General features: G+C 40.6%; 1 protein-coding gene across 4 annotated transcripts in view; it reads right to left on the bottom strand.

Moving 5' to 3' along the window:
* Positions 1–21573, bottom strand: part of SH3GL3 (SH3 domain containing GRB2 like 3, endophilin A3) — a 149539-nt gene that overhangs the window by 91127 nt on the left and 36839 nt on the right. For 2 of the 4 annotated variants that reach the window (XR_010131063.1, XR_008671717.2), the window contains exon 1: positions 21023–21165. The exons of 1 other annotated variant lie outside the window; for it this stretch is intronic. Coding sequence is in view for 1 of the 3 variants with exons in the window: in XM_031002432.3 (XP_030858292.1) it covers positions 21023–21091 (69 nt within the window). In the remaining 2 variants the exon portion in view is untranslated. Of the gene's footprint in view, positions 1–21022; positions 21174–21573 lie in introns of those variants that run through there. One more of the 4 variants, XM_031002432.3, reaches the window with a different exon arrangement.

Raw genomic sequence — 21573 nt, 5'->3', positions numbered from 1 at the left:
TGAGATCTGATAAATTCAGTACAGTTTCAGGCTACAAAATCAACCTGCAAAAATCAGTAGCATTTCTTTACACCTATAATAACTAGCTGAAAAAGAAATCAAGAAGGCAATCCCATTTACAATAGTTACCAAAGAAATACCTAGGAATACATTTAACCAAGGAGGTGAAAGATCTCTACAAAGAAAATTACAAAACATTGATGAAAGAAATTGAAGAGGACACAAGCCAATGGAAAGACATCCTATGATCATGAGTTAGAAGAATTAATATGGTTTGGTTTTTTTTAAGTTCAGGGGTACATGTGCAGGTTTGTTATATGACAAACTCCTGTCACAGGGGTTTTTTGTACAGATTACTTCATCACCCAAGTATTAAGCCTAGTACCCATTAGTTATTTTTCCTGATCCTCTCCTTCCTTCAACCCTCCACCCTCTGGAAGGCCCAGTGTCTGCTGTTCCCCTCTAAGAGTCCATGTGTTCTCATCATTTAGCTCCCACTCATGAGTGGGAACATGCAGTTTTTGGTTTTTTGTTCCTGTGTTACTTTGTTAATGATAATGGCCTCCAGCTCCATTTATGTTCCTGCAAATGACATGATCTCACTCTTTTCTAAGGCTGCATAGTATTCCGTGGTATGTATGTACCACATTTTCTTTATTCAATCTAGCACTGATGGGCATTTAGGTTGATTCCATGTCTTTGCTATTGCAAATAGTGTTGCATTGAACATATGTGTGCATGTGTCTTTATGATACAACAATTTATGTTTATCTGGATATACCCCAGTAATGGGATTGCTGGGCCAAATGGCAGCTCTATTTTTAGCTCTCTGAGGAATCACCACACTGCTTTCCACAATGATTGAACTAATTCCACCAACAGTATATAAGTGTTCCTTTTTCTCATCAACCTCACCAGCATCTGTGATTTTTTGACTTTTTAATAATAGCCAGGAAGAATTAGTACTGTTAAAATGAACATACTACCTAAAGCAATCTACATATTCAGTGCAATCCCTATTAAAATACCAATGACATTTTTTATAGAAATAGAAACATCGTCATAAAATTCATATGGAACCAAAAAAGAGCCCAAATAGCCAATGCAATCCTGAGCAAAAATAACAAAGCTAGAAGCATCACACTACCTGATGTCAAAAAAATTACAAAACTATAGTAATCAAAGCATCATGGTATTAGCATATAAACAGTCACATAGACCAACAGAACAGAACAGAGAACCCAGAAATAAATCCACATATTTACAGCCAACTGATTTTTTTACAGAGATGCCCAGAACATACATTGGGGAAAGGACACCCTCTTCAATAAATGATGCTCGGAAAACTCGGTATCCATATGCAGAAGAATGAAATTGGATCCCTATCTCTCACCATATCCCAAAATCAACTCAAAATAGATTTAAGACTTAAACATAAGACCCCAAACTATGAACTACCAGAAGAAAACTTAGGGGAAACATTCCAGGGCATTGTTCTAGGCAAACATTTTATGGCTAAGATCTCAGAAGCATGGGTAAGAAAAACAGAATTAAACAAATAGAACTATATTAAAGTAAAAAGTTTTTGCACATCAAAGGAAACAATCAACAGAATGAAGAGGCAACCTGTTGAATGGGAGAACGTATTCACAAACTATTCATCTAACAAGAAACTAATATCCAGAATTTACAAAGAAACTCAACTCCACAGCAAAACACACACACACACACACACATACGCAAAAAGAATCTCATTTAAAATAGCATATTGAATAGACATTTCTCAAAAGAAGATATACAAGTGGCTAAAAGATATATGAAAAAATGCTCACCATCACTAATCATCAGGGAAATGCAAATCAAAAACACAATAGAGATATCTTATCAAATTTGAATGGCTATCAACAAAAAGACAAAAAATAACAGACGCTAATAACATGAAAAAAAGAGAACTCTCATACACTTCTGGTGGGAATGTAAATTAATACAGCCATTATGGAAAACAGTATGGAGATTTCTCAAAAAACTAAAAATAGAACTACCATACAATCCAACAATCTCACTATTTGGTATTTATTCAAAGGAAAAGAAATCAGTATATCAAAGAGACACATGCACTCCCATGTTTACTGCAACACCATTAACAATGGCAAAGACACAGAATCATGTGTTCATCAACAAATAAATGGATAAAGAAAGTGTGGAATATATACACAATGGAATACTATTCAACCATAAAAAAGAATAAAATCCTGTTATTTGCAGCAACATGGTTGGAAATGGAGGTCATTATGTTAAGTAAAATAAGTCAGGCACAAAGAAAAACATCATATATTCTCACTCACATTTGGGAGCTAAAACAACTGATCTCATGGAGGCAGAACAGAATGACAGTTACTAGATGCTGGGAAGGGTGTGTTGCGGGGTGAGGGGATGAAGAAAGGTTAGCTAATGAGTGCAAACAAACAGAATAAGTTTTAATGTTCGATAACAGAGTAGGGTGACTATAATTAACAACAATGTATTGTATGTTTCAAAATAGCTAGAAGAGAATGACCTGAAATGTTCCCAACACATGGAAATGATAAATACAAAGGCGATAGATACTCTCAATACCCTGGCTTGACCATTACAGTATGCATGTAGCAAAATATTACATGTATTCCATAAACGTGTACAAATGTTATGGATCAATAAAAATAATTTTAAGCAGTTGAACAGAAAGTTACATGTGAAAGGCATGGATCCATTTGATTTCACTTTGAAAATGAGAAGATGCATCCTTCATGACAACACAACTAAGAATACAGAATTTGGGTTAAAAGAAGAAAACAGCCAATAAGTCAGCAACTTGTATGTGCTGAAACTTTTAGGAGGAAAGGCTGATTCAACCAACACCTTGCAAATAAAAACTTGCAGGGCTGCAAGGCTCCACAGAGCTCCCTGCATATAGTATCCACTGTCACCTTCTCTCACACCAACCATATTCACTTCCTAATACTGCAAGAAAAGCCAGACTTAAGCAAAACTTCCAGACAGGTGGAGAAGAAATCATCTATATAGTATGACCAGTTCCTACTAACTTTCTTCACTTTCTCTGGGTTTTTGCTGTCTGTTTTTTTTTTTTTTTTTTCAGATTGCTGAACACCAAATATGATCTTCCCCATTCACTCTTTTGGAGGATTTTGATGTTTGCAGAGGCAGTTGTTGCTTTTGCCAACAACACATTGTTTCCAGGGAGGAGAATCCTCACTGATTTCACACATTCATTTGTTTTTGGAGACCAGACCACTGGGAAATGAGAAGAAGGAAAGAAACAAAGAAGAGAGAGAAGGAGAGAGGCAGGGGGAAAGGAAGACAGAGACAGAAAAAAAGAACAATAGTTTAGGCTATGTTGGATGCATAAAATTAAGGTGGGATCTTCATCTAGAGATAAGGGCCAGAAATTTCCATGATTTCAGAAAAGCTCCCCAACCTCAGCCTCAGGGAGCCAAAAACTGCTAATGTGAACTAATTCCTAACTCAAAAGTTAAGGTGAGAAAGCCTCACTGCCCTCTGGGAAGGCTTGGGGATTTCCCCACCTCTGCCTGGAGGCCACATATAAGAAAAGTCAGTCTTGGGAAGCTTCCTGGGAGATGGCGTTCAGCACCTTCTTGGTCTCTACTCCACACACCCTTCCCGGGCAGCCCACCCCGCACCACTTCCTAGGCAAACTCTCCCACAGAACTCTGCCCTTCCAAACTCTTCTGAGGGGAAGGTGTCTCTACAGTGCTCATCTGTTTCCACAGGGTCATTTTAGCTCAAGGTTAAAGGGCTAAAATCAAATGAGATGTCATTTGTATTGCAGCAAACAAATAGTAACAATGGAATATAATGTTGGTCTATTTTGAGATGCTGATAAGAAAAAAGAAAAGGTAGAAATAAATGTTATTCTTTTCCTTCTTGTGAAAACGTTCATGACCTTGCTCAACACTTTACAACTGTACTTCCTTCACAAGATATGTCCTTGAAACATCACATGTAAATCTATTTTTTATAATTGAAGACATTTTAAATTTACTTTAGAAACTGGCTTATTTAAAGGCACTATCAAAGAATCCTTTGGTAAAATGAAAGGGTGTTAATGATCTATTTGTCATATATATTCAGATTTGGGTGTATCAGCTTTTCTTACAATGCTGACCATGTCTATGATTTAGGATGAAAGGTAATTATTTAAGTGTTTTTAAAAATAGGTTTTCAACTGAACTTGCTCTAGCCTACACAGACTTTTTCCTATAGTCACACAGTTTTAATAGGATATTTGGATCAGAAAAAGACCCTTCCGTGGTCTCAGAGCATGTTTTAAAGCCTGCATATATTTTGCCTCTTCTTTGTCAACCTGAAATTATTGACTTAAGAAATTTAGTAATTTTGCTTTTCAAAAAGCAGCTATAATGACAAAGCAAGAAAAAGAAATTGTGATTAGTGGCTTAAACTCAATTCTAGAGTTAAATTAACGTAGTAACAGTATTGTGACCATGAGCATGGGAATGCCCAAGAAAGAGCCAACAGATTTGCCAAAATGTGGTCGGCAAAACCTGCCTCTTCCTTTATCAACCGTGCAGAGAAGAGAAGTGAAGAGGTACATAATCCCCACACCAGCACTTACGGAAGATGGAGTTTGAGGGAGACTATAAACAAACAATATTTTGGTATCTGGGTTTTAAACTCACATTATGGTTGTTCATTCCACTACAGTGCAAATAATACCAAAGATGAAAGTTTCAAGCAAATAATCTGCTTGAACGAAGTGATCTCCATTAGGATGAGCTCGCCTCTGCTGGCTCCTCTAACTTTGAAAATGTTGGTGTCCTCCAAGGTTTTCAACCCTTCCCTCAACTCTTCTCCCACATTCTCTCCTGGGAAACTGCATATACTCTCAAAGGATGTGCTTACCATCAAGCACCCAAATTGTTATCTTTAGCCCCAAATCTCACCCCAGAGTTCCAGACTCACGTTTCCAGCTGCCTCCTGGATGTCCCAATTCTGAACCCACTATTTCCCTCCCTTTCCCAGTGCCTGTTCCTCTCTGTGTCCTCTCCCCGACATAGCACCACTACTCCAGCGATAGGAAAAGTGGCGAGAATGAGACCTCAGATTTTATGACCTCTAGCCTTGACCTCAAAAATGAATGCGTATAAATCCAAAATTAATTCAGCTTGATTTTGGAAATTAATCAGACACAACACATAAGCAAACACTGCCCCAGAATCTCCTTTATTTGCCATTAATTCCCAACTGACCCACGGGCCACAGTTCCTAGAAGTAGCAACAAAATGAGCATTCCAATTTTCACATTGTTGTAGGAGGAGCTAATCTGAACGGTTTGCTGCTTAGACTCTGTGCTGGTTATTTGCCTATTGTCTCTCAGCCCCAACCTCCACTCAGTGATTCTACTCTGCAATCTACATTTCTCAGGCTTCCTTGCTGCTGGCTTCTGGTTATGTTGTGACAGTGGAAAGAAGGAGCTGGGAAGAAAGGACTGTGTTCCTGCTTTTAGCCTTGACGGTCATCCTTCTAGCAGCAGGTAAAGCAGGAGCGCTGTGGTATCTCCTGGGCCATTCCATTCCCAGCTCTCCCCTCCCCATCCTCAGCACCACCCAAGGTAGCTCCTTGTCTGAGCACCTAGATTTTATATTGCCACCTCTTCTCTTTTGTCACCCAGCACCTAAAGGTAGTGTCCATTTTTAATTTTTTCAAACTTCCAGACCCTGTATAGCCAGATCCCTGTATGAAATCCCTTCCATGTGAAATACTTAGCATGGTTCCTGTATCCTAACTGGACCCTGGCTAATGAAAGAAAATCTCCTTTGCTCTGCGGTTTGTTTTCTTTTGTTAAAAAGTTGAGGTTTTGCTCACAAAATGTCACTTTCCATTGCAGATAGATCTACATTTGGTTACCAATTGTTCTGCCATGGAGACTGCTTTTCAGACTGGAAAGGGAAGAATAAATATCAGTAAGAGGAAACACACCTCAGAAAGAGGCCAGCTGGACATGCAGGAATTCCGGGTGCATGATCCACTTCAGATTCTAAATTCAAACTTATACCAAGTATTTAACAGGTTAAGAGAAATACGGGCCTCTTTATTTTTTGCTTAATTTTTATTGCATATGTTTAAGATACACAACATAATGTTTTAATATACATATAGATAGTGAAATGATTACTACACTCAAGCCAATTAACATATCTGTCATCTCACATAGTTATCTGTGTTGTGGGGGTGGGTGGGAGAGGTAAGAACATCTAAAATCTACCATCTTAGCAAATTTCCAGTATTCAATACAGTAAAGGCCTATTTTAAATGACTGTTTTTCCTCTCTAGGGACACAATACATTTTAAGACTCAACGAAGAAGACTCTTACTCCTGACACTTGTCCTTCCTTCAGCCCCTTCCTCAACAACCCAACAGCCCATGGAGCTCTGTCATCTCTGAAGCATGTAGCTCAGTCTGTACCCACTCCTCACCTCCACTGCAGCAACCTCAGTCTAATTCACCAGCACCTATCTCTTGGAATACAGCTTTCTCCCACTTTTCCAAGGCATGATGCTGGGATAATTGAGTTTCAGCATAGAAAATGACGAAAATTACCTCTCACCACACGCAAATTACTAACAGGTGGATTACACCTTAGGGGAGACAGTTTTCCCTAAATCCCTCATGTTTCTGCAAGTCTTGAAGGCAGACACTCTGCTTTTTTTTGTTCTTTGCTGTCTCTTCAAAGGATATTTGTATGGCAAACAGTCTTAGAAGATATAGTGTCTCTCCCCAAGGAAAATGACAGACTTGTTTACTGTCCAGTATATAAAGACAATTTCTCCCTCTGGGCAAAGGTCAGGCAAGCTTACAGCCCATTATAAAAGAGTTGGGTTCCCTAGCCTCAGGGCTCCTCACCTCTAACACAGTTCACTCCAGGTGTACAAGTCACCTGACCCTCTACACATTTGCTCTGTAGGAATTTGGGCTCTGGGAACTGGCACAAGAAGATGCTGATACTCTGGCAAAGTCATTTGTCTCTGACCCTCTGACCCGGAGTCTTGTGTCTTCTGCCAACATTCGTGACACTAAGGCAGGCTAACTTGTTAGCTTGCAAGTAAGGCAAAATTTCAGACACTCCACAGTTCTTGACTTACAATACTAAATGTGAAAAACAAAACTATAAAGCTTTAGAAGATGAAATAAAGAGTAGCTTCATAATCTGGGATTGAAAAAGATGTCTAAAACAGCTACGTATAAATACTTACACGTATAGATACTTACCATATACGGAAAAGAAGGATAAACTTGACTACACTAAAATTAAGAACTTCCACTGACCAACAGATACCAGTAATAGAGTGGAAGAGGAAGTCCTAGCCAGAGCAATTAGACAAGAGAAAGAAATAAAAGGAATCCAAATAGGAAAAGAAGTGAAAGTATTTCTCTTCACTGATGATATGATTCTATACCTAGAAAACCCTAGAGACTCCACCAAAAGGCTCCTAGAACTGATAAGCAACTTCAGTAAAGTTTCAGAATACAAAATCAATGCGCAAAAATCAGTAGCATTTCTACACTCCAATAACATTCAAGCTGAGAGCCAAATCAAGAATGCAATCCTGTTTACAACAGCCACACAAAAAATTACCTACGAATGCATCTAACCAAGGAAGTGAAATATGTCTACGAGGAGAAGTACAAAACGCTGCTGAAAGAAATCATAGATGATACAAACAAATGGAAAAACATTCCATGCTCATGGATTGGAAGAATCAATATCGTTCAAATGTCCAAACTGCCCAAAGCAATCTAAAGATTCAACACCATCCCTATCAAACTAGCAACATCATTTTTCACAGATCTAGAGAAAACTATTCTAAAGTTCATATGGAACCTAAAAAGTGCCCAAATAGCCAAAGCAATCACCAGCAAAAAGAACAAAGCTGGAGGCATCATATTACCCGACTTCAAACAGTACTATAAGGCTACAGTAACCAAAACATCATGGTGCTGGTACAAAAACAGGTATGTAGACCAATGGAACAGAACAGACAACCCAGAAATAAAGCTGCACACCTACAGGGATAGCTGGCTAGCCACATGCAGAAGAATTAAACTGGACCACCACCTTCCACCATATACAAAAATTAACTCAAGATGGATTAAAGATTTAAATATAAAACCTCAAACTATAAGAATTCTAGAAGAAAACCCAAGAAACACCATTCTGGACATCAGCCTTAGGAAAGAATTTATGACTAAGTCCTCAAAAGCAGTGGCAACAAAAACAAAAACTTGACCAGTGGGACCTAATGAAACTAAAGAGCTTCTGCACAGCAAAAGAAACTATCAACAGAGTCAACAGACACTCCACAGAATGGGAGAAAATATTTGCAAACTATGCATCCAACAAAGGTCTAATATCCAGAATTTACAAGGAACTTAAACAATTGCACAAGCAAAAAACAAATAACCCCATTGAAAAATGAGCAAAATACATGAATAAACACTTTTCAAAAGAAGACATACAAGCAACCAAAAACATGCAAAAAAATGCTCCACATCTCTAATCATCAGAGAAATGCAAATCAAAACCACAATGAGATACCATCTCACACCAGTCAGAAAGACTATTATTAAAAAGTCAAAAAACAACAGATAATGGTGAGGCTGTGGAGAAAAGAGAACACTTAGGCACTGTTAGTGGGAATGCAAATTAGTTCGACTGCTGTGGAAAGCAGTTTGGAGATTTCTCAAAAAACTTAAAACGAAACTACCATTCAACCCAGCAATCCCATTACTGGGCATATACCCAAAGGAAAATAAATCATTCTACCAAAAGGACACATGCACACATATGTTCATTCGTAGCACTATTCACAATAGCAAAGATAGGTTCACATTGACAGTGGATTGGATAAAGAAAATGTGGTACTTGCACACCATGGAATACTATGCAGCCATAAAAAGAATGAAATAATGTCCTTTGCAGCAACACGGATAGAGCTAGAGGCCATTATCTTAAGCAGGTTAACACAGGAACAGAAAACCAAATACTGCATGTTCTCACTTATAAGTGGGAGCTAAACACTGGGTACTCGTGGACACAAAGATGGCAACAACAGACACTGGGGACTACTAGAAGGGGAAGGGAGAATTGGAGGTGAGGGCTGAAAAACTCACTTTTCAGTAATATGCTCAGTACCTGGGTGACACGATTAACTGTACCCCAAACCTCAGCATCATGCAATATACACATATAAAAAACCTGCACATGTACCCCCTGAATCTAAAATAAAGGTTAAAATTATTTTTAAAAGAAGAGAGAGAGATCTGCAAAATAAATAATTTTGACATAAAACCGACAAGGGCTTATATCCAGAATGAATATATATTCTACAAATCAATAAGAAGACTGAAAAAGAGAAAAATGGACAAAATAGTCGGGCAGACCCTTCACAACAAGGGAAATCCAAATGACCAATAAATATATGAAAAGGTTCTCAACCTCAATCAAAATGAGGGAAACACAAATTAAAATGAAACTCATGGCCAGGCATGGTGGCTCACGCCTGTAATTCCAGCACTTTGGGAGGGCAAGGCAGGTGGATTACCTGAGGTCAGGAGTTCAAGACCAGCCTGGCCAACATGGTGAGATCCCATCTCTACTAAAAAATACAAAAATTAGCCAGGCATGGTGGTGGGGGCCTGTAATCCCAGCTACTCGGGAGGCTGAGACAGAAGAACTGCTTGAACCTGGGAGATGGAGTTTGCAGTGAGCCAAGATCACGCCACTGCACTCCAGACTGGGTGACAGAGCCAGACTCCATCTCAAAAAAAAAAAAAAAAGAAAAGAAAAGAAAGAAAGAAAGTCACATGGAAAACAATGTGTCATCATCTAGCAATGAACACCAGATGACCCATCAATTCTATTTTTAGATACAAGTCTTCTAGGAGACATGTATAAGCATGTTCATAGCAGCATTATTTGTAATAGCCAAAAACTGAAAAGACTCCAGAAGTCTACCAACAGGAAAATAGCTCAAAAAAGTATGGTATAGTTATACAATGGTATTCTATACTGTGATAAAAATGAACTACAGTTATACAGAACAACACGGATGTATCTTTAAAAAAAAAATGTTGATTGAAAGAGTCAAACACAAAAGATACAATATTGCCCTAATTTTAGAAGTTCAAAAATAGGCAAAATTCAATTCACAGTATTTAGGAATGCCTCCTGATACAGTTTGGATATTTGTCCCCACCCAAATCTCATGTTCAATTGTAATCCCCAATGCTGCAAGTGGGGCCTGGTGGGAGGTGTTTGATCACGAGGCAGACCCCTCATGGCTTGGTGCTGTCTTGGTCATAGTGAGTTTTCATGAGATCTGGTCATTTAAAAGTGTATGGCACCTTCCCCCACCCTTGTTCTGCTTTGCCATGTGACGTGCCTGCTGCTGCTTTGCCTTCCACTGTGATTGTAATCTTCCCGAAGCCTCCCTAGAACCCAAGCAAATGCCAGCACCATGCTTCCTGTACAGCCTGCAGAACCATGAGCCAATTAAATCTCTTTTCTTATAAATTACCCAGTCTCAGGTATTTCTTTATAGCAATGCAAGAATGGCCTAATACACCTACTTAGGTTGTAAAACTATAGATAAAAGCAATAAGTGATTGCCACAAAACATACTATAGTTGTTATTTTGCTGGGAAAGAGGAGGATGTAACTATAAAAGGGTACACGGGAGCTTCTGGGATGCTAGCAATGTCCTAGTTCTTGTCCTTGATGGGGTAACATTAGTGTTCACTTTATAATAATCCAACAGTCTGTACACTTATGTTTTATGTCCACAGAAAAAGAGAGACTCAAGAAATGCATGCTCATCATGAAATTGAGCTTTGCCAGTAATCCAGAAGCCCCCCATGTTTCCCTTTCTAACACAACCTCCCCCCTCCTCTCATAGCCTATTACTACACTGACTTTAATCCCCTAAGTGTACATCACTCAATACTATGATTTATCTTGGTCTGTTTTTTATTTTTCCAGGAATGAAACCAACTGAATATTTGCATTAGAGTCTGAAAACTGTTCTTGATAAATCAATTTATTACTGTGATGTATATGTTTCTTTCAACATAACGATATTTTTACAGTGAATTAAACAAGTTCAGCAGAAACAAAGATAATGTTCCATAACTTCACGAGTGTGTGTGAAAACACATTGAGAACATCAATTTAAAATCAGCAAAACATCATCCATGACATTAACTCAGTGTTAATTTGAATTTTATTAGGTTTGTGATTTTATTTGCATTTAATTTGAAATGTTTGGAGTTTATAGTTGTCTTAAAGCTATAAGCATAAATTAACACTTAGTTTTATGTTTATAGAGATTTAAGTAGCAATATAATAAAACTAAATTTAAGTCAATACAACAAAAAAGTCCCTTATGGAGAGGGGTCCTTAATTCACACAGGTTTGAGAAACCTGCCTAGGCATCAGCTCCCATTCCCTTCCCCTCCCCCTCCCACCTGCGTGGGCTCCCTTTACCCCGGGACAAAATATCTTGCTACATAAATCCAGGCACTGTCAAGCAAAGCACTTCCCAAAGCATCCATGACATCTCTGTGAAGTGATGTCAAGCACTCGACCTGCTAGTTCTGCAATTCATTCCGATTCCATTTGTCATATATGTGATCAAAGCTGGAGAACAAAATAAGACACAGGCAATTAAGCAAAGTGTGAACACCGCTGATTTGAGCCAGAAGACAATTCTTTGAAATGCTAATGACAATAATCCAGAACTCATGCCTTGGCCTCACTCTCACTTATGAACTTGGGCATAGAATCCACTCACCCAGTAGATTTGTTTCCTCTGGCTGCTATAAAAAATTACCAAAAACTTAGTAGCAAAACAATACAGACTTATTTTCTTACAGCTCTAGAGGTCAGAAGTCTAAAATCAGTCTTCCAGGGCTAAAATCAAGGTGCTGGCAGGGTTGGTTCCTTCTGGAGGCTCTAGGAGAGAGGATCCGTGTCCTTGCCTTTTCTAGCTTCTAGAGGTCATGTGCATTCCTTGGACCCTGATCTCTCCTTCACATCACTCCAATCTCTTACTTCCATCCTCGCATTGCCTTCTCATATAAGTTATCACTCACAGGTCCTAGGGATTAGGACATGGACATCTTGGCGGTGAGGGGAATTTCCCAGCCTGACACGCCCAACAAGCAGAAGTCTGACCTACGACAGCTGCGAATAAGAGGAACCCACTTCTCCTTTGCTTAAATGTCAAGGGGTCAAAAGGTGCTCACAAACACCTGCCTCAAATGCAGTTTCTGTGTGAATGGATCCTAAACTGCCAAGCACTACCATTTATGCCTATAGATAGAGAAACACAACTTTTTTTGCAATCATATCATCTTTTTAAACTGGGTAAGAATTCAAAGAATTTGCTTTTGCTTTTCAAAAAAACTTCTTTTGAAATAATGTCTGGTTTACAGAGAAGTTGCAAGCATATGACGAAGAATTCCCCAATGCTACAAAGAATGCTCCAACAGACTTCGCCAGATTCCCTCAAGTTTATCTCATTTATTTTATCAATTTTCTCTGTCTCTCTTTTGCTCCCTCCAACCCACCCTTTCCACCCTCTCTCTCTCTCCCTCCACTAAATCATTTTGAGAACAAATTGTGGATATGTTGCCCCTTTTTCCCCTAAACATTTCATTGTGTATTTCCAGTGCAACTTAGCTTCTAAGCGGGTTTGGAAAACAGAGGGCTGAATTGCCAGTGGGAAAAGTTTTTCAAGGGAGATACTCTTCTTTAGGTCTGGAAATCCAAAGGAGACAAGTCCTTGTTCTGGAAAGTGGGGAGTGTCACATCTCATTATATTGCAAAAAATTATTTTTCACATAATATTATCCCAAACTCCAGGCACTGAGATTTTTGCCCTTGAGCCACTGATGAGCAAGTACTTATAATACACAATCTCTACCCATCCACTACAGGGAAGCTCAGTGAAACTAGCTACTGAACAGCACAGATGGAAAGAACAAAGCATGGAAAAAATCCTCATGGACTAGTTGCTTCTCCTTGTCTTTTCTATGTCCTAATCTAAAGTGAATTGAAACTCCCTCTAGGATAAGAGCTATGCCATAGCTATCAGTGTTCTGCAATTTGTGTATATCCCATAAGCATTCATTTATGATGATTAGTCACTTATGATGATCATCCATTTACGATCCTTATTCATTTATGATTTTCTGCTCAGGTTGCTCTTAGGGTTAGATGAAAAAATTCCATTCAGCAAAGATTTATTGAGCACCTACCATGCCCTCGGTTAGAGTGGGAAGTAGAAATGAATGGAGGGTCATGATTTAGTGGAAGAGACAGATGCATCAACCACAAAGAGCAAAGCAGCATGAAGTACAGTCTGCAGTGGAGCAGAGGGAAGTGTTCTCAGTGGCAGAAAAGACTTCCTAAAGGAAGGAGGGCAGGGATGATGCCTTGAAGCAGCATTTGGGAAGTCTAGGAGAGGGGCAAGGGTTTTCCCAGATGAAAGAGAAGCCTGAGCCGAGGCACCACAGGATGCAGATGTCCAGCACGTCTAGGGACAGAGGGTGACACATCCGGTGTGGCTCAACAGTGGAGGGTTTGAGTGGAGTTGGGGCCTGAAAAGGAGGTGGAATAAGATCATGAAACCTCTTGACACCATGCCTTATCTTTCCATGGCCTTTATTCTGTCACTACAGTTGAACTTTCAGAAAACAAATTTCCTTTTCATAGCCAAGTAATTAACATCCCACAAGTTAAATGTTCAAAACGTTGACCTCGTTCTAGCTCGATTACAAAATTTCTCAAAGACCCTTCCAACCCCACGCGTCTCAGCTCCATGCTGTGATTAATGCATCACTAGTGGAAGGCAGGGCGGGAAAGTCATTGCAAATACACACAGCAGAAAAATACAGATTCACAGCAGGAAAAGTACAACTTTTGTGCAAAGCTGACCCAGACCATCTCATTATGCAGTCGTTGAAACCTGTCTGAAAAGGAGTGTGCAGATTTGTCATGAGACTTTTGTAAATATATTTCCAAAAGATTATTTTCAAATGGCTCTAAAGTTTAGAAGGAAAAAGAAAGAGGTAACCTCTTTAAAATGTGGGAAGCAGGAACAATATTGCTGGCAGCTTATTCATCTAGTTAATGAGTACTCTAAGGGGTCCATGCAGAATAGCACCTCATCCGGAGGAAGCTGATAGGGAGAGGGAGGGAGGGAGGTGGCAGCCAGGCAAAGGTGGGGAAAACAGAGCGCTGACTACATTGAGAGTCTTGGAGGGGATGGAGGAGTAGGGAGGCCAGGGAGGCAGGGACGGGGAGGAAGGAAGAGAGGAGGAGGAGGGTGAAGGTTAGGGAGCGATGATGCTGCCCTACCACCACTCTGGCACCTTTTGTTTGGCTCCCTTACATGGGCAGACACAAAGAGGACCTTTCCAATTCTAATGTGCAGGAAAGCCCAATCTGAGAACCAGGAGTAGCTTTTCCGACACCAGGAGCAAAGAAAGCAGCGCGCTTCCAGGCTGTGACTGCCGCACAAAAGCAAATTCTTTGCGAACACCACAGGCACTGAAGAGACTTCTCACCCTAGGAGTAGTTTCGAAATGAAAACTACCCAGACCTTGCAGCAGCCAAGAATTAAATTGATATTAAATAAACATGGAGTTGTTAAGGCAAATGAAAAGAGTATTAAGCACATTTTTTTCTTAATTGACTTAAACATCTTACACTATCAAGGAGCAAAATGGCAATGCATCTGGGTTACAGAAAAGCGATCTCACCCTCAGTCCCACCAAGACCTTGGCAATAAGAGTTCCAGAAGAATTAAAAAGTCACCCATTAATGGATAGAAGCAGGGATGGGGTAAAGTCCCCTTAAATAGCAGGTGGCATTTATCCCCCTTGAGAGGACCTGTCAAGGCCCCCCTTACCTTCTGAGGTGACCTAGGTCTGAAGACCCTTGCCAATGCGAAACTCCCACTGCAGTGAGTTTATAGTGCTACATGGTGCAAAAAATCATGGAGAGTGACTGTCCATCCAAGGCCTGGCTCCTTTTAGGTCCAGTATTGTTCCAAGTGTCAAACTCCCCTCTTACCCGGTATCCTAAAAGCTTGTGCAGCACTAAGGCCTGATACCCTGTCCAGGGTGGGGATGGTAGCAGGAAATGCCCAGGAAGCATGGTAAATGTCAAGGGTGTGGCTTCCTGGGAGCCAAGATGTACTGGGTGAGGGAACCAGCAGGTGCGCGGTACACTGGGAGAGAGAAAATTGGAAATGTGATCCTGGAGACAAAGCAGCTGATTGAGATGCTCTAGAGCCCAAGAGAAATAGGAGTTTCTAGACTTTTAGGTTTCATAAGCAGTAAATACCCTTAGTAGTAGTAATAGTGATTATTATTATTACCATATACAAAGTGTTTTCAACTTTTTTCATTTTCCCAGGAAAGGACACAACCTTTTGAACTATTGCTGCTGTTTTCATTTTAAAAAGGAACTTTTAATACTAAAATTATAGGAAGAACATAATATCTGACATCACGTAAATTCAGATTTGAAGGAAATTTACTTTTTTTCCTTATTGTTCTTATTTTTTCTCATTTTGTTAAGAACCAGCGAACACTTTGAAGAAAGCCAAAAGTTTACATCTGGAGCTGGAGGGTTCTGTGACTGCACACCAGGCACTCTGCCAGCCCTATTTCTGCCTGTAGTCCTGCAGGTCACTTGCCAGAGGTGGTACTTTCTGTAAAGGGAAAAGCCTAAGGCACCATCATGGGGGTCCCAGGACCTACAGCATTCCCTTATTTAATCCGTTCTTCTGATTGGCCAACTTTCTTTTTTTTATTATTATTATACTTTTAAGTTCTAGGGTACATGTGCACAACGTGCAGCTTTGTTACATATGTATACATGTGCCATGTTGGTGTGCTGCAACCATTAACTTGTCATTTACATTAGGTATATCTCCTAATGCTATCCCGCCCCCCTCTCCCCACCCCACAACAGACCCTGGTGTGTGATGTTCCCCACCCTGTGTCCAAGTGTTCTCATTGTTCAATTCCCACCTATGAGTGAGAACATCTGAGTGGCCAGCTTTCTTTTGGGAAAGCCCGAATGCCATACCCCTGCTTGGCGGTGGATATGCTCTAAGCAGTCCTTTGCAAACCCAGAGAAAGGATTAACTGATTGCCTTCCTTTTTCCACTTTGGCTGCCAGGAAGCTCAACATCAAATCTGAGGATCCACATAGCTACTTCATGGACCCTTTTACGTGTACATTGACACATAAATACACTCACACATGCCTCTACAAGCTTTGACTTTTCCATAAAATATTTATATTTTCTCTGATCATGATTTATGACTCTTACTTACATTGTATTTTTAATTTTTTGCAAGCTGCTTCAAATCTTATGTGGGACAAGGGAATAAATAACAACTTTTTAAAATTAGGACTATAAAATTTTGCTAAAGCAATTCACTGACAGGCAATGTCTGTGGCAAACACAATGTCTTTACATAGTAACCAAACTGCAAAGCAAAAATTATTTAGGCCACTAGGTTAGACATTAGATTCCAAACTTATATAAGCAAAGCTAATTTTTCCCCCGAAATATGTAATATAGTGGGCCATCAGCTTAATTTAAAATTCACACAGCTTCCAAACAATAAGAGGCACTTTTCTCTTCCATGAACAAAGACGTTTTATTCATACATGAATAAAGCAAAGATTCTTTCTATTCTATCTACATGAAGCAATCCTGCATTTCTATACAAAATGAGGTATTTTGCACCAGGCAGAGCTATATTACAGAGTTGCTGTGCATTCTGGATGAAGTTGTCTGATGATGGCACAAGCATTGAATAACAAAAAGTACTTTGTATCAGCAAAAAAAAAAAAGAATCCTTAAGCCTTCCATGACACTCTCTTCTGTTTTTCCCTCAGCACAAGGCATTGATGGGTGAACACATACATTAATATATTCACTTCGAATCTAGCACTGGGCATGCTCCCTAAAGGATGGCAAAAGTGTGTGGGCCCAAAGTGAAAGGACCAAATCAAAGAAATGAACTCCACACCAAACATATTTGCGCAGTGTTTTGGTTTAATTTTTCCAAGGGTATAATTTAAAATAGGCTTTGTGAAACTGGTGGGGGTGAGGGCAGGATTCTCTTCAAGGTGACTGTAAACTCTTTCAAGGCAGTAACCGGGTAATTTATACTTATTCTACAGTTAAATCCCTGAATTATTCATATTTCTGAATAATTAGGGAGGCGTCATAAAAATAGCATACTCTTTAAAGATCTTTGCCCTCTTCCTTTCTCCAGAAGTTTAAATCATCTTCTTAAAAGGGTAAATACAGTTCTTACATCAGGAACCAGTACTGACCAACCTGGTAAATTTAACAGAAACCAGCGTTTATCACACCAATAAAACTGGATTTGACATATGAAGTCTTAACTTGAAAACAAAGTTCTTCCTTTCTCCCATTATTGAGCAATAAATTACCGAGAAGTTCTGGTCTACTAAATAGTTAGGAAGAAGTGAGGTTGCAGAAAATATAAACCAGTTTAAAGCCAGAAAGCCACAGCAATCATTTAGAAGCAAACACGAACTTACGAGCTTCCTTCATCATAGTAGTCCTTGTCTATCCCCAGCCTCCAGTCCTCTCCAAAGTTGGTGGGACATCCAAGAACGCGCTCCCCAGATTCTGCCCTCACTCCGTGAGATGAGGCCGGGTGCCCATTCCTCCCCTCCACGGCAGGTCAGCCTTCATTCCCCATCTTCTTTAACCAGGACAAGGCTTGACCAAAATGGCCTGTTCCAAAGGCAATTCCCCTGCTCTCACTTTTCTGTCCCATCACTTTCTCAAGAAAAATATGTATTTTTTAAATGTGTAGTTTCTTAATGCACGCTAAAATGCCCGATGTAGGTAAAAACATTCATTCCATAAGCCTTACCAATTGCTCAATGCACAGTAAGATCCTAGGTGAGGAGCCTTAAAATCGCCTCTAATCAGTCTCCCTGCTTCTACCTCGGCCCCTCTAAAATCTATTCTCAAAGGAGCAACCAGAATGATATTTTAAAAATGTAAGCCCAGCAGTGGCTCACGCCTGTAATCCGAGCACTTTGGGAGGCTGAAGCAAGCGGATCACGAGGTCAGGAGATCAAGACCATCCTGGCCAACATGGTGAAACCCCATCTCTACTAAAAATACAAACATTAGGTGGGTGTGGTGGCACGTGCCTGTAATCCCAGCTACTTGGGAGGCTGAGGCACAAGAATCGCTTGAACCCAGAAGGCAGAGGTTGCAGTGAGCTGAGATCGTGCCACTGCACTCCAGCCTGGCAACAGAGCGAGACTCCATCTCAAAAAAAAAAAAAAAAGTAAGCCCATCTTGTCCCTACAATATTCCAGAACTCTGCAATGGCTCCTCTCTTCACTCAGTGTCAAAGTCTTTACACTAAGGCCCCATACAAACATCTGTCCCCTACTCTATACCTCCCTAACCAACCTTGACTCCCTCACTCACTGCGCTCCAGCCACACCCCTCCGTGATCCTCGAACACCTCCAGCGTGTTCCTAAGGCCTTTGCACAGGCTTTCCCCTCTGCCAAGCACGCTTTTCCAGCAGATATCTACATAGCCGGCGTCCTTACCTCCAAGTCTTTGTTTAAATGTCCCCCTCTCAATGAGACCTATGGTGACCACTGTATTTAAAATTGTGTCTGGGCTGGGCGCGGTGGCTCAAGCCTGTAATCCCAGCACTTTGGGAGGCTGAGGCAAGCAGATCACGAGGTCAGGAGATCGAGACCATCCTGGCCAACATGGTGAAACCCCGTCTCTACTAAAAATACAAAAATTAGCTGGGCGTGGTGGTGTGCACCTGTAGTCCCAGCTACTCCGGAGGCTGAGGCAGGAGAATCCCTTGAACCCGGGAGGTGGAGGTTGCAGTGAGCCAAGATCGTGCCACTGCACTCCAGCCTGGTGACAGAGCAAGACTCCGTCTCAATCAATCAATAAATAAAATAAAGTAAAATAAAATAAAGTAAAATTCTGCCTGGACCCCATATCCTACCTCTAGCACCCTTGATCCATTTTCTTTTTCTCCAAAGTACTTACCGTATAATATACTCATTTTGAGCTTACCATATGATATACATGGATTTTGCTCATAGATATATTCCAGAGACATTAACTCTCTAGGCCATTAATTCTCGGGCACTCTGCTCCGCTTACCATGTGTAATCTTGGGGACAGAATAAATGCCCTAGGGGAAAGGGTCACAGGTGTTCCTGGCACACAGCCTCCAGCAAGCTATAGAGGTAGAAGTGGAGTGAAGGTAGGCAGAACATCAATTGCATCTGCCACAGTCCCTTCAAAGTTTCTTTCATTAACACCACTTCCCCCGTCTTTTTTTTTTTTTCCATGTATTTACTGAAGAAATGTGCTGTGGCATCTTTTAGTATTTCCACATTCTAAATCCGATGGACTTCATTCCCATAGTGTTGTTTGATATGAACCCCTATCGTCCATACTTTCTTTCTTTTTTTTTTTTTTTTTTTTTTTTTTGAGAGGGAGTCTTGCTCTGTCACCAGGCTGCAGTACAGTGGCGATCTTGCCTCACTGCAACCTCCGATTCCCAGGTTCAAGCAATTCTCCTGCCTCAGCCTCCCGAGTAGCTGGGATTACAGGCACGTGCCACCACACCCAGCTAATTTTTGTATTTTTAGTAGAGACGGGGTTTCACCGTGTTGGCCAGGATGGTCTTGATCTCCTGACCTCGTGATCTGCCGGCCTAGGCCTCCCAAAGTGCTGGGGTTACAGGCATGAGCCACCAAGCCTGGCCCATACTTTCTATAAATAGTTGGAAGATTGATCAGATCGCAATTCTATTTTTTGGCAAGAAACCTACAGGTAAGTCTGTGTCCTTCCTATACCACCACATAGGAAGTATGGGCTTCTAACAACTAAAGGTTTGCCCGGCTTGAAAGCAGCTTAAGCCCCCTCTCGTTGGTTGGTTATGTTGCTTGATTCAGCATATTCCCAAGCCAGCCAACTTCTTCCACATGCCATGGAAGCTGGACAAACACGAAGTGAACAAGTCAGGCTCTGTGTGACTCAAAGGCCTTGCCAGCAGATTTCAAGCAGCGTTTGCTTGTGACTTGGAACAAACATCTGAAGATGGCATTGATTCTTCCACTCCTTACAGCACCTTTCAAACACCAAGCCCCTTCTGAAACCAACTTGCACACCAGAACAGTGCAAGACCACGTGAATTTCTGACTTTGAATGTCAGATGTGTGAATCTATTTACACTTTAGCTACCACGAATTCCAAAGCAGAGAGGTGTTCAGATCCTCTAAATCTTATCCATACCACTTCACAAGAAAAGTCTGCCTTACTGCACTGTAATGCAGACAGTGCCGGCAAAAAAAGAAAGCCAAGACTCTTGAGGGAATGCTAACATTAAATTCAGAGGACAATTCAGTCCAATGAAGTATTTCATACAACACTGACATGTTGAAGTTCTTTAGCCACTGGTATTTAGGAAAGAGCTTCATTGTATTTTGGTTAATTTTCCAAGGTCCTTTCCACTTGCCTCCAATCAAGCTTTTTGCAGAATGGAGTCCGCACTGTCCAATTCACTCATTCAAGAGACACTTACTGACCAGGTGAGCTTAGGGACTCTGTCTCCAAAACACACATAAGGACTTCTAATGTCTTACTTTTCTCTGTACTCACAGGATTCTCGGACTCTCCCCAGCACACATTAGACATTAGACCTTAGGTCTTTGTCAATCATCACTCCTTGCTAATACAAGGCTTCCCACTTTTCACCATGAAGATCTGTACCTTCTTTCAGTGCTTCTGTGCTGATGAGAATGGCTTTTCCAAGTTTACTGTTCTTCCCCAACTACTCCCCCTTAACATTTTCCCATTTATTACCTGTTGGGAGGTCCAGGTAAGGCACATATTAGCTTGATTGCATATTATCCCAGCAAAGATTCCATCCATTCATTCATCTTCTGATTTAAGAGAGTCCTCAATGTTTATGACACTGCTCATTGGGAAAATGGTCTTATTCACTTAAAAGCTCCTGTAATTAAAAGTGAACAAATTCCAAAGGATGATATTGCCCTTGTGAGAGCTTGGTCTGTTTTCCCTGATGTGCAGTTGCTATCCTGCCCAGATAGAAAGCTAGTGACCACCATCATATACTGTGCCAGGCTGAACTAGGTTGTAGGGGGGCCAACTGTGACATCACAGAGGCAACGCATCACTTCAGGGAAAAGAAAATGAGCACTCAATTCCTGTTTGTCTTCAGGGCACCCTCTGCCCTTGGTGGATATTTCAGACTCACAAATAACATTTCCTACCCATGACATTTACCAGAAAAAACAAATTGTAATCTGGCCACCTTGGCTTCCTCTCTGAGAGGAGGCTGAGCCCTCCTGATGAGCCCTCAGTGTCCCTCTGGCATTTACCCACCAGTGACT

The sequence above is a fragment of the Gorilla gorilla genome, chromosome 16, assembly GCF_029281585.2.
Source record: "Gorilla gorilla gorilla isolate KB3781 chromosome 16, NHGRI_mGorGor1-v2.1_pri, whole genome shotgun sequence".
In the NCBI taxonomy this organism is placed as follows: Eukaryota; Metazoa; Chordata; class Mammalia; order Primates; family Hominidae; genus Gorilla; species Gorilla gorilla.
Note: the sequence above shows the minus strand (reverse complement) of the source record. Positions and strands in the feature narration are given on the sequence as shown.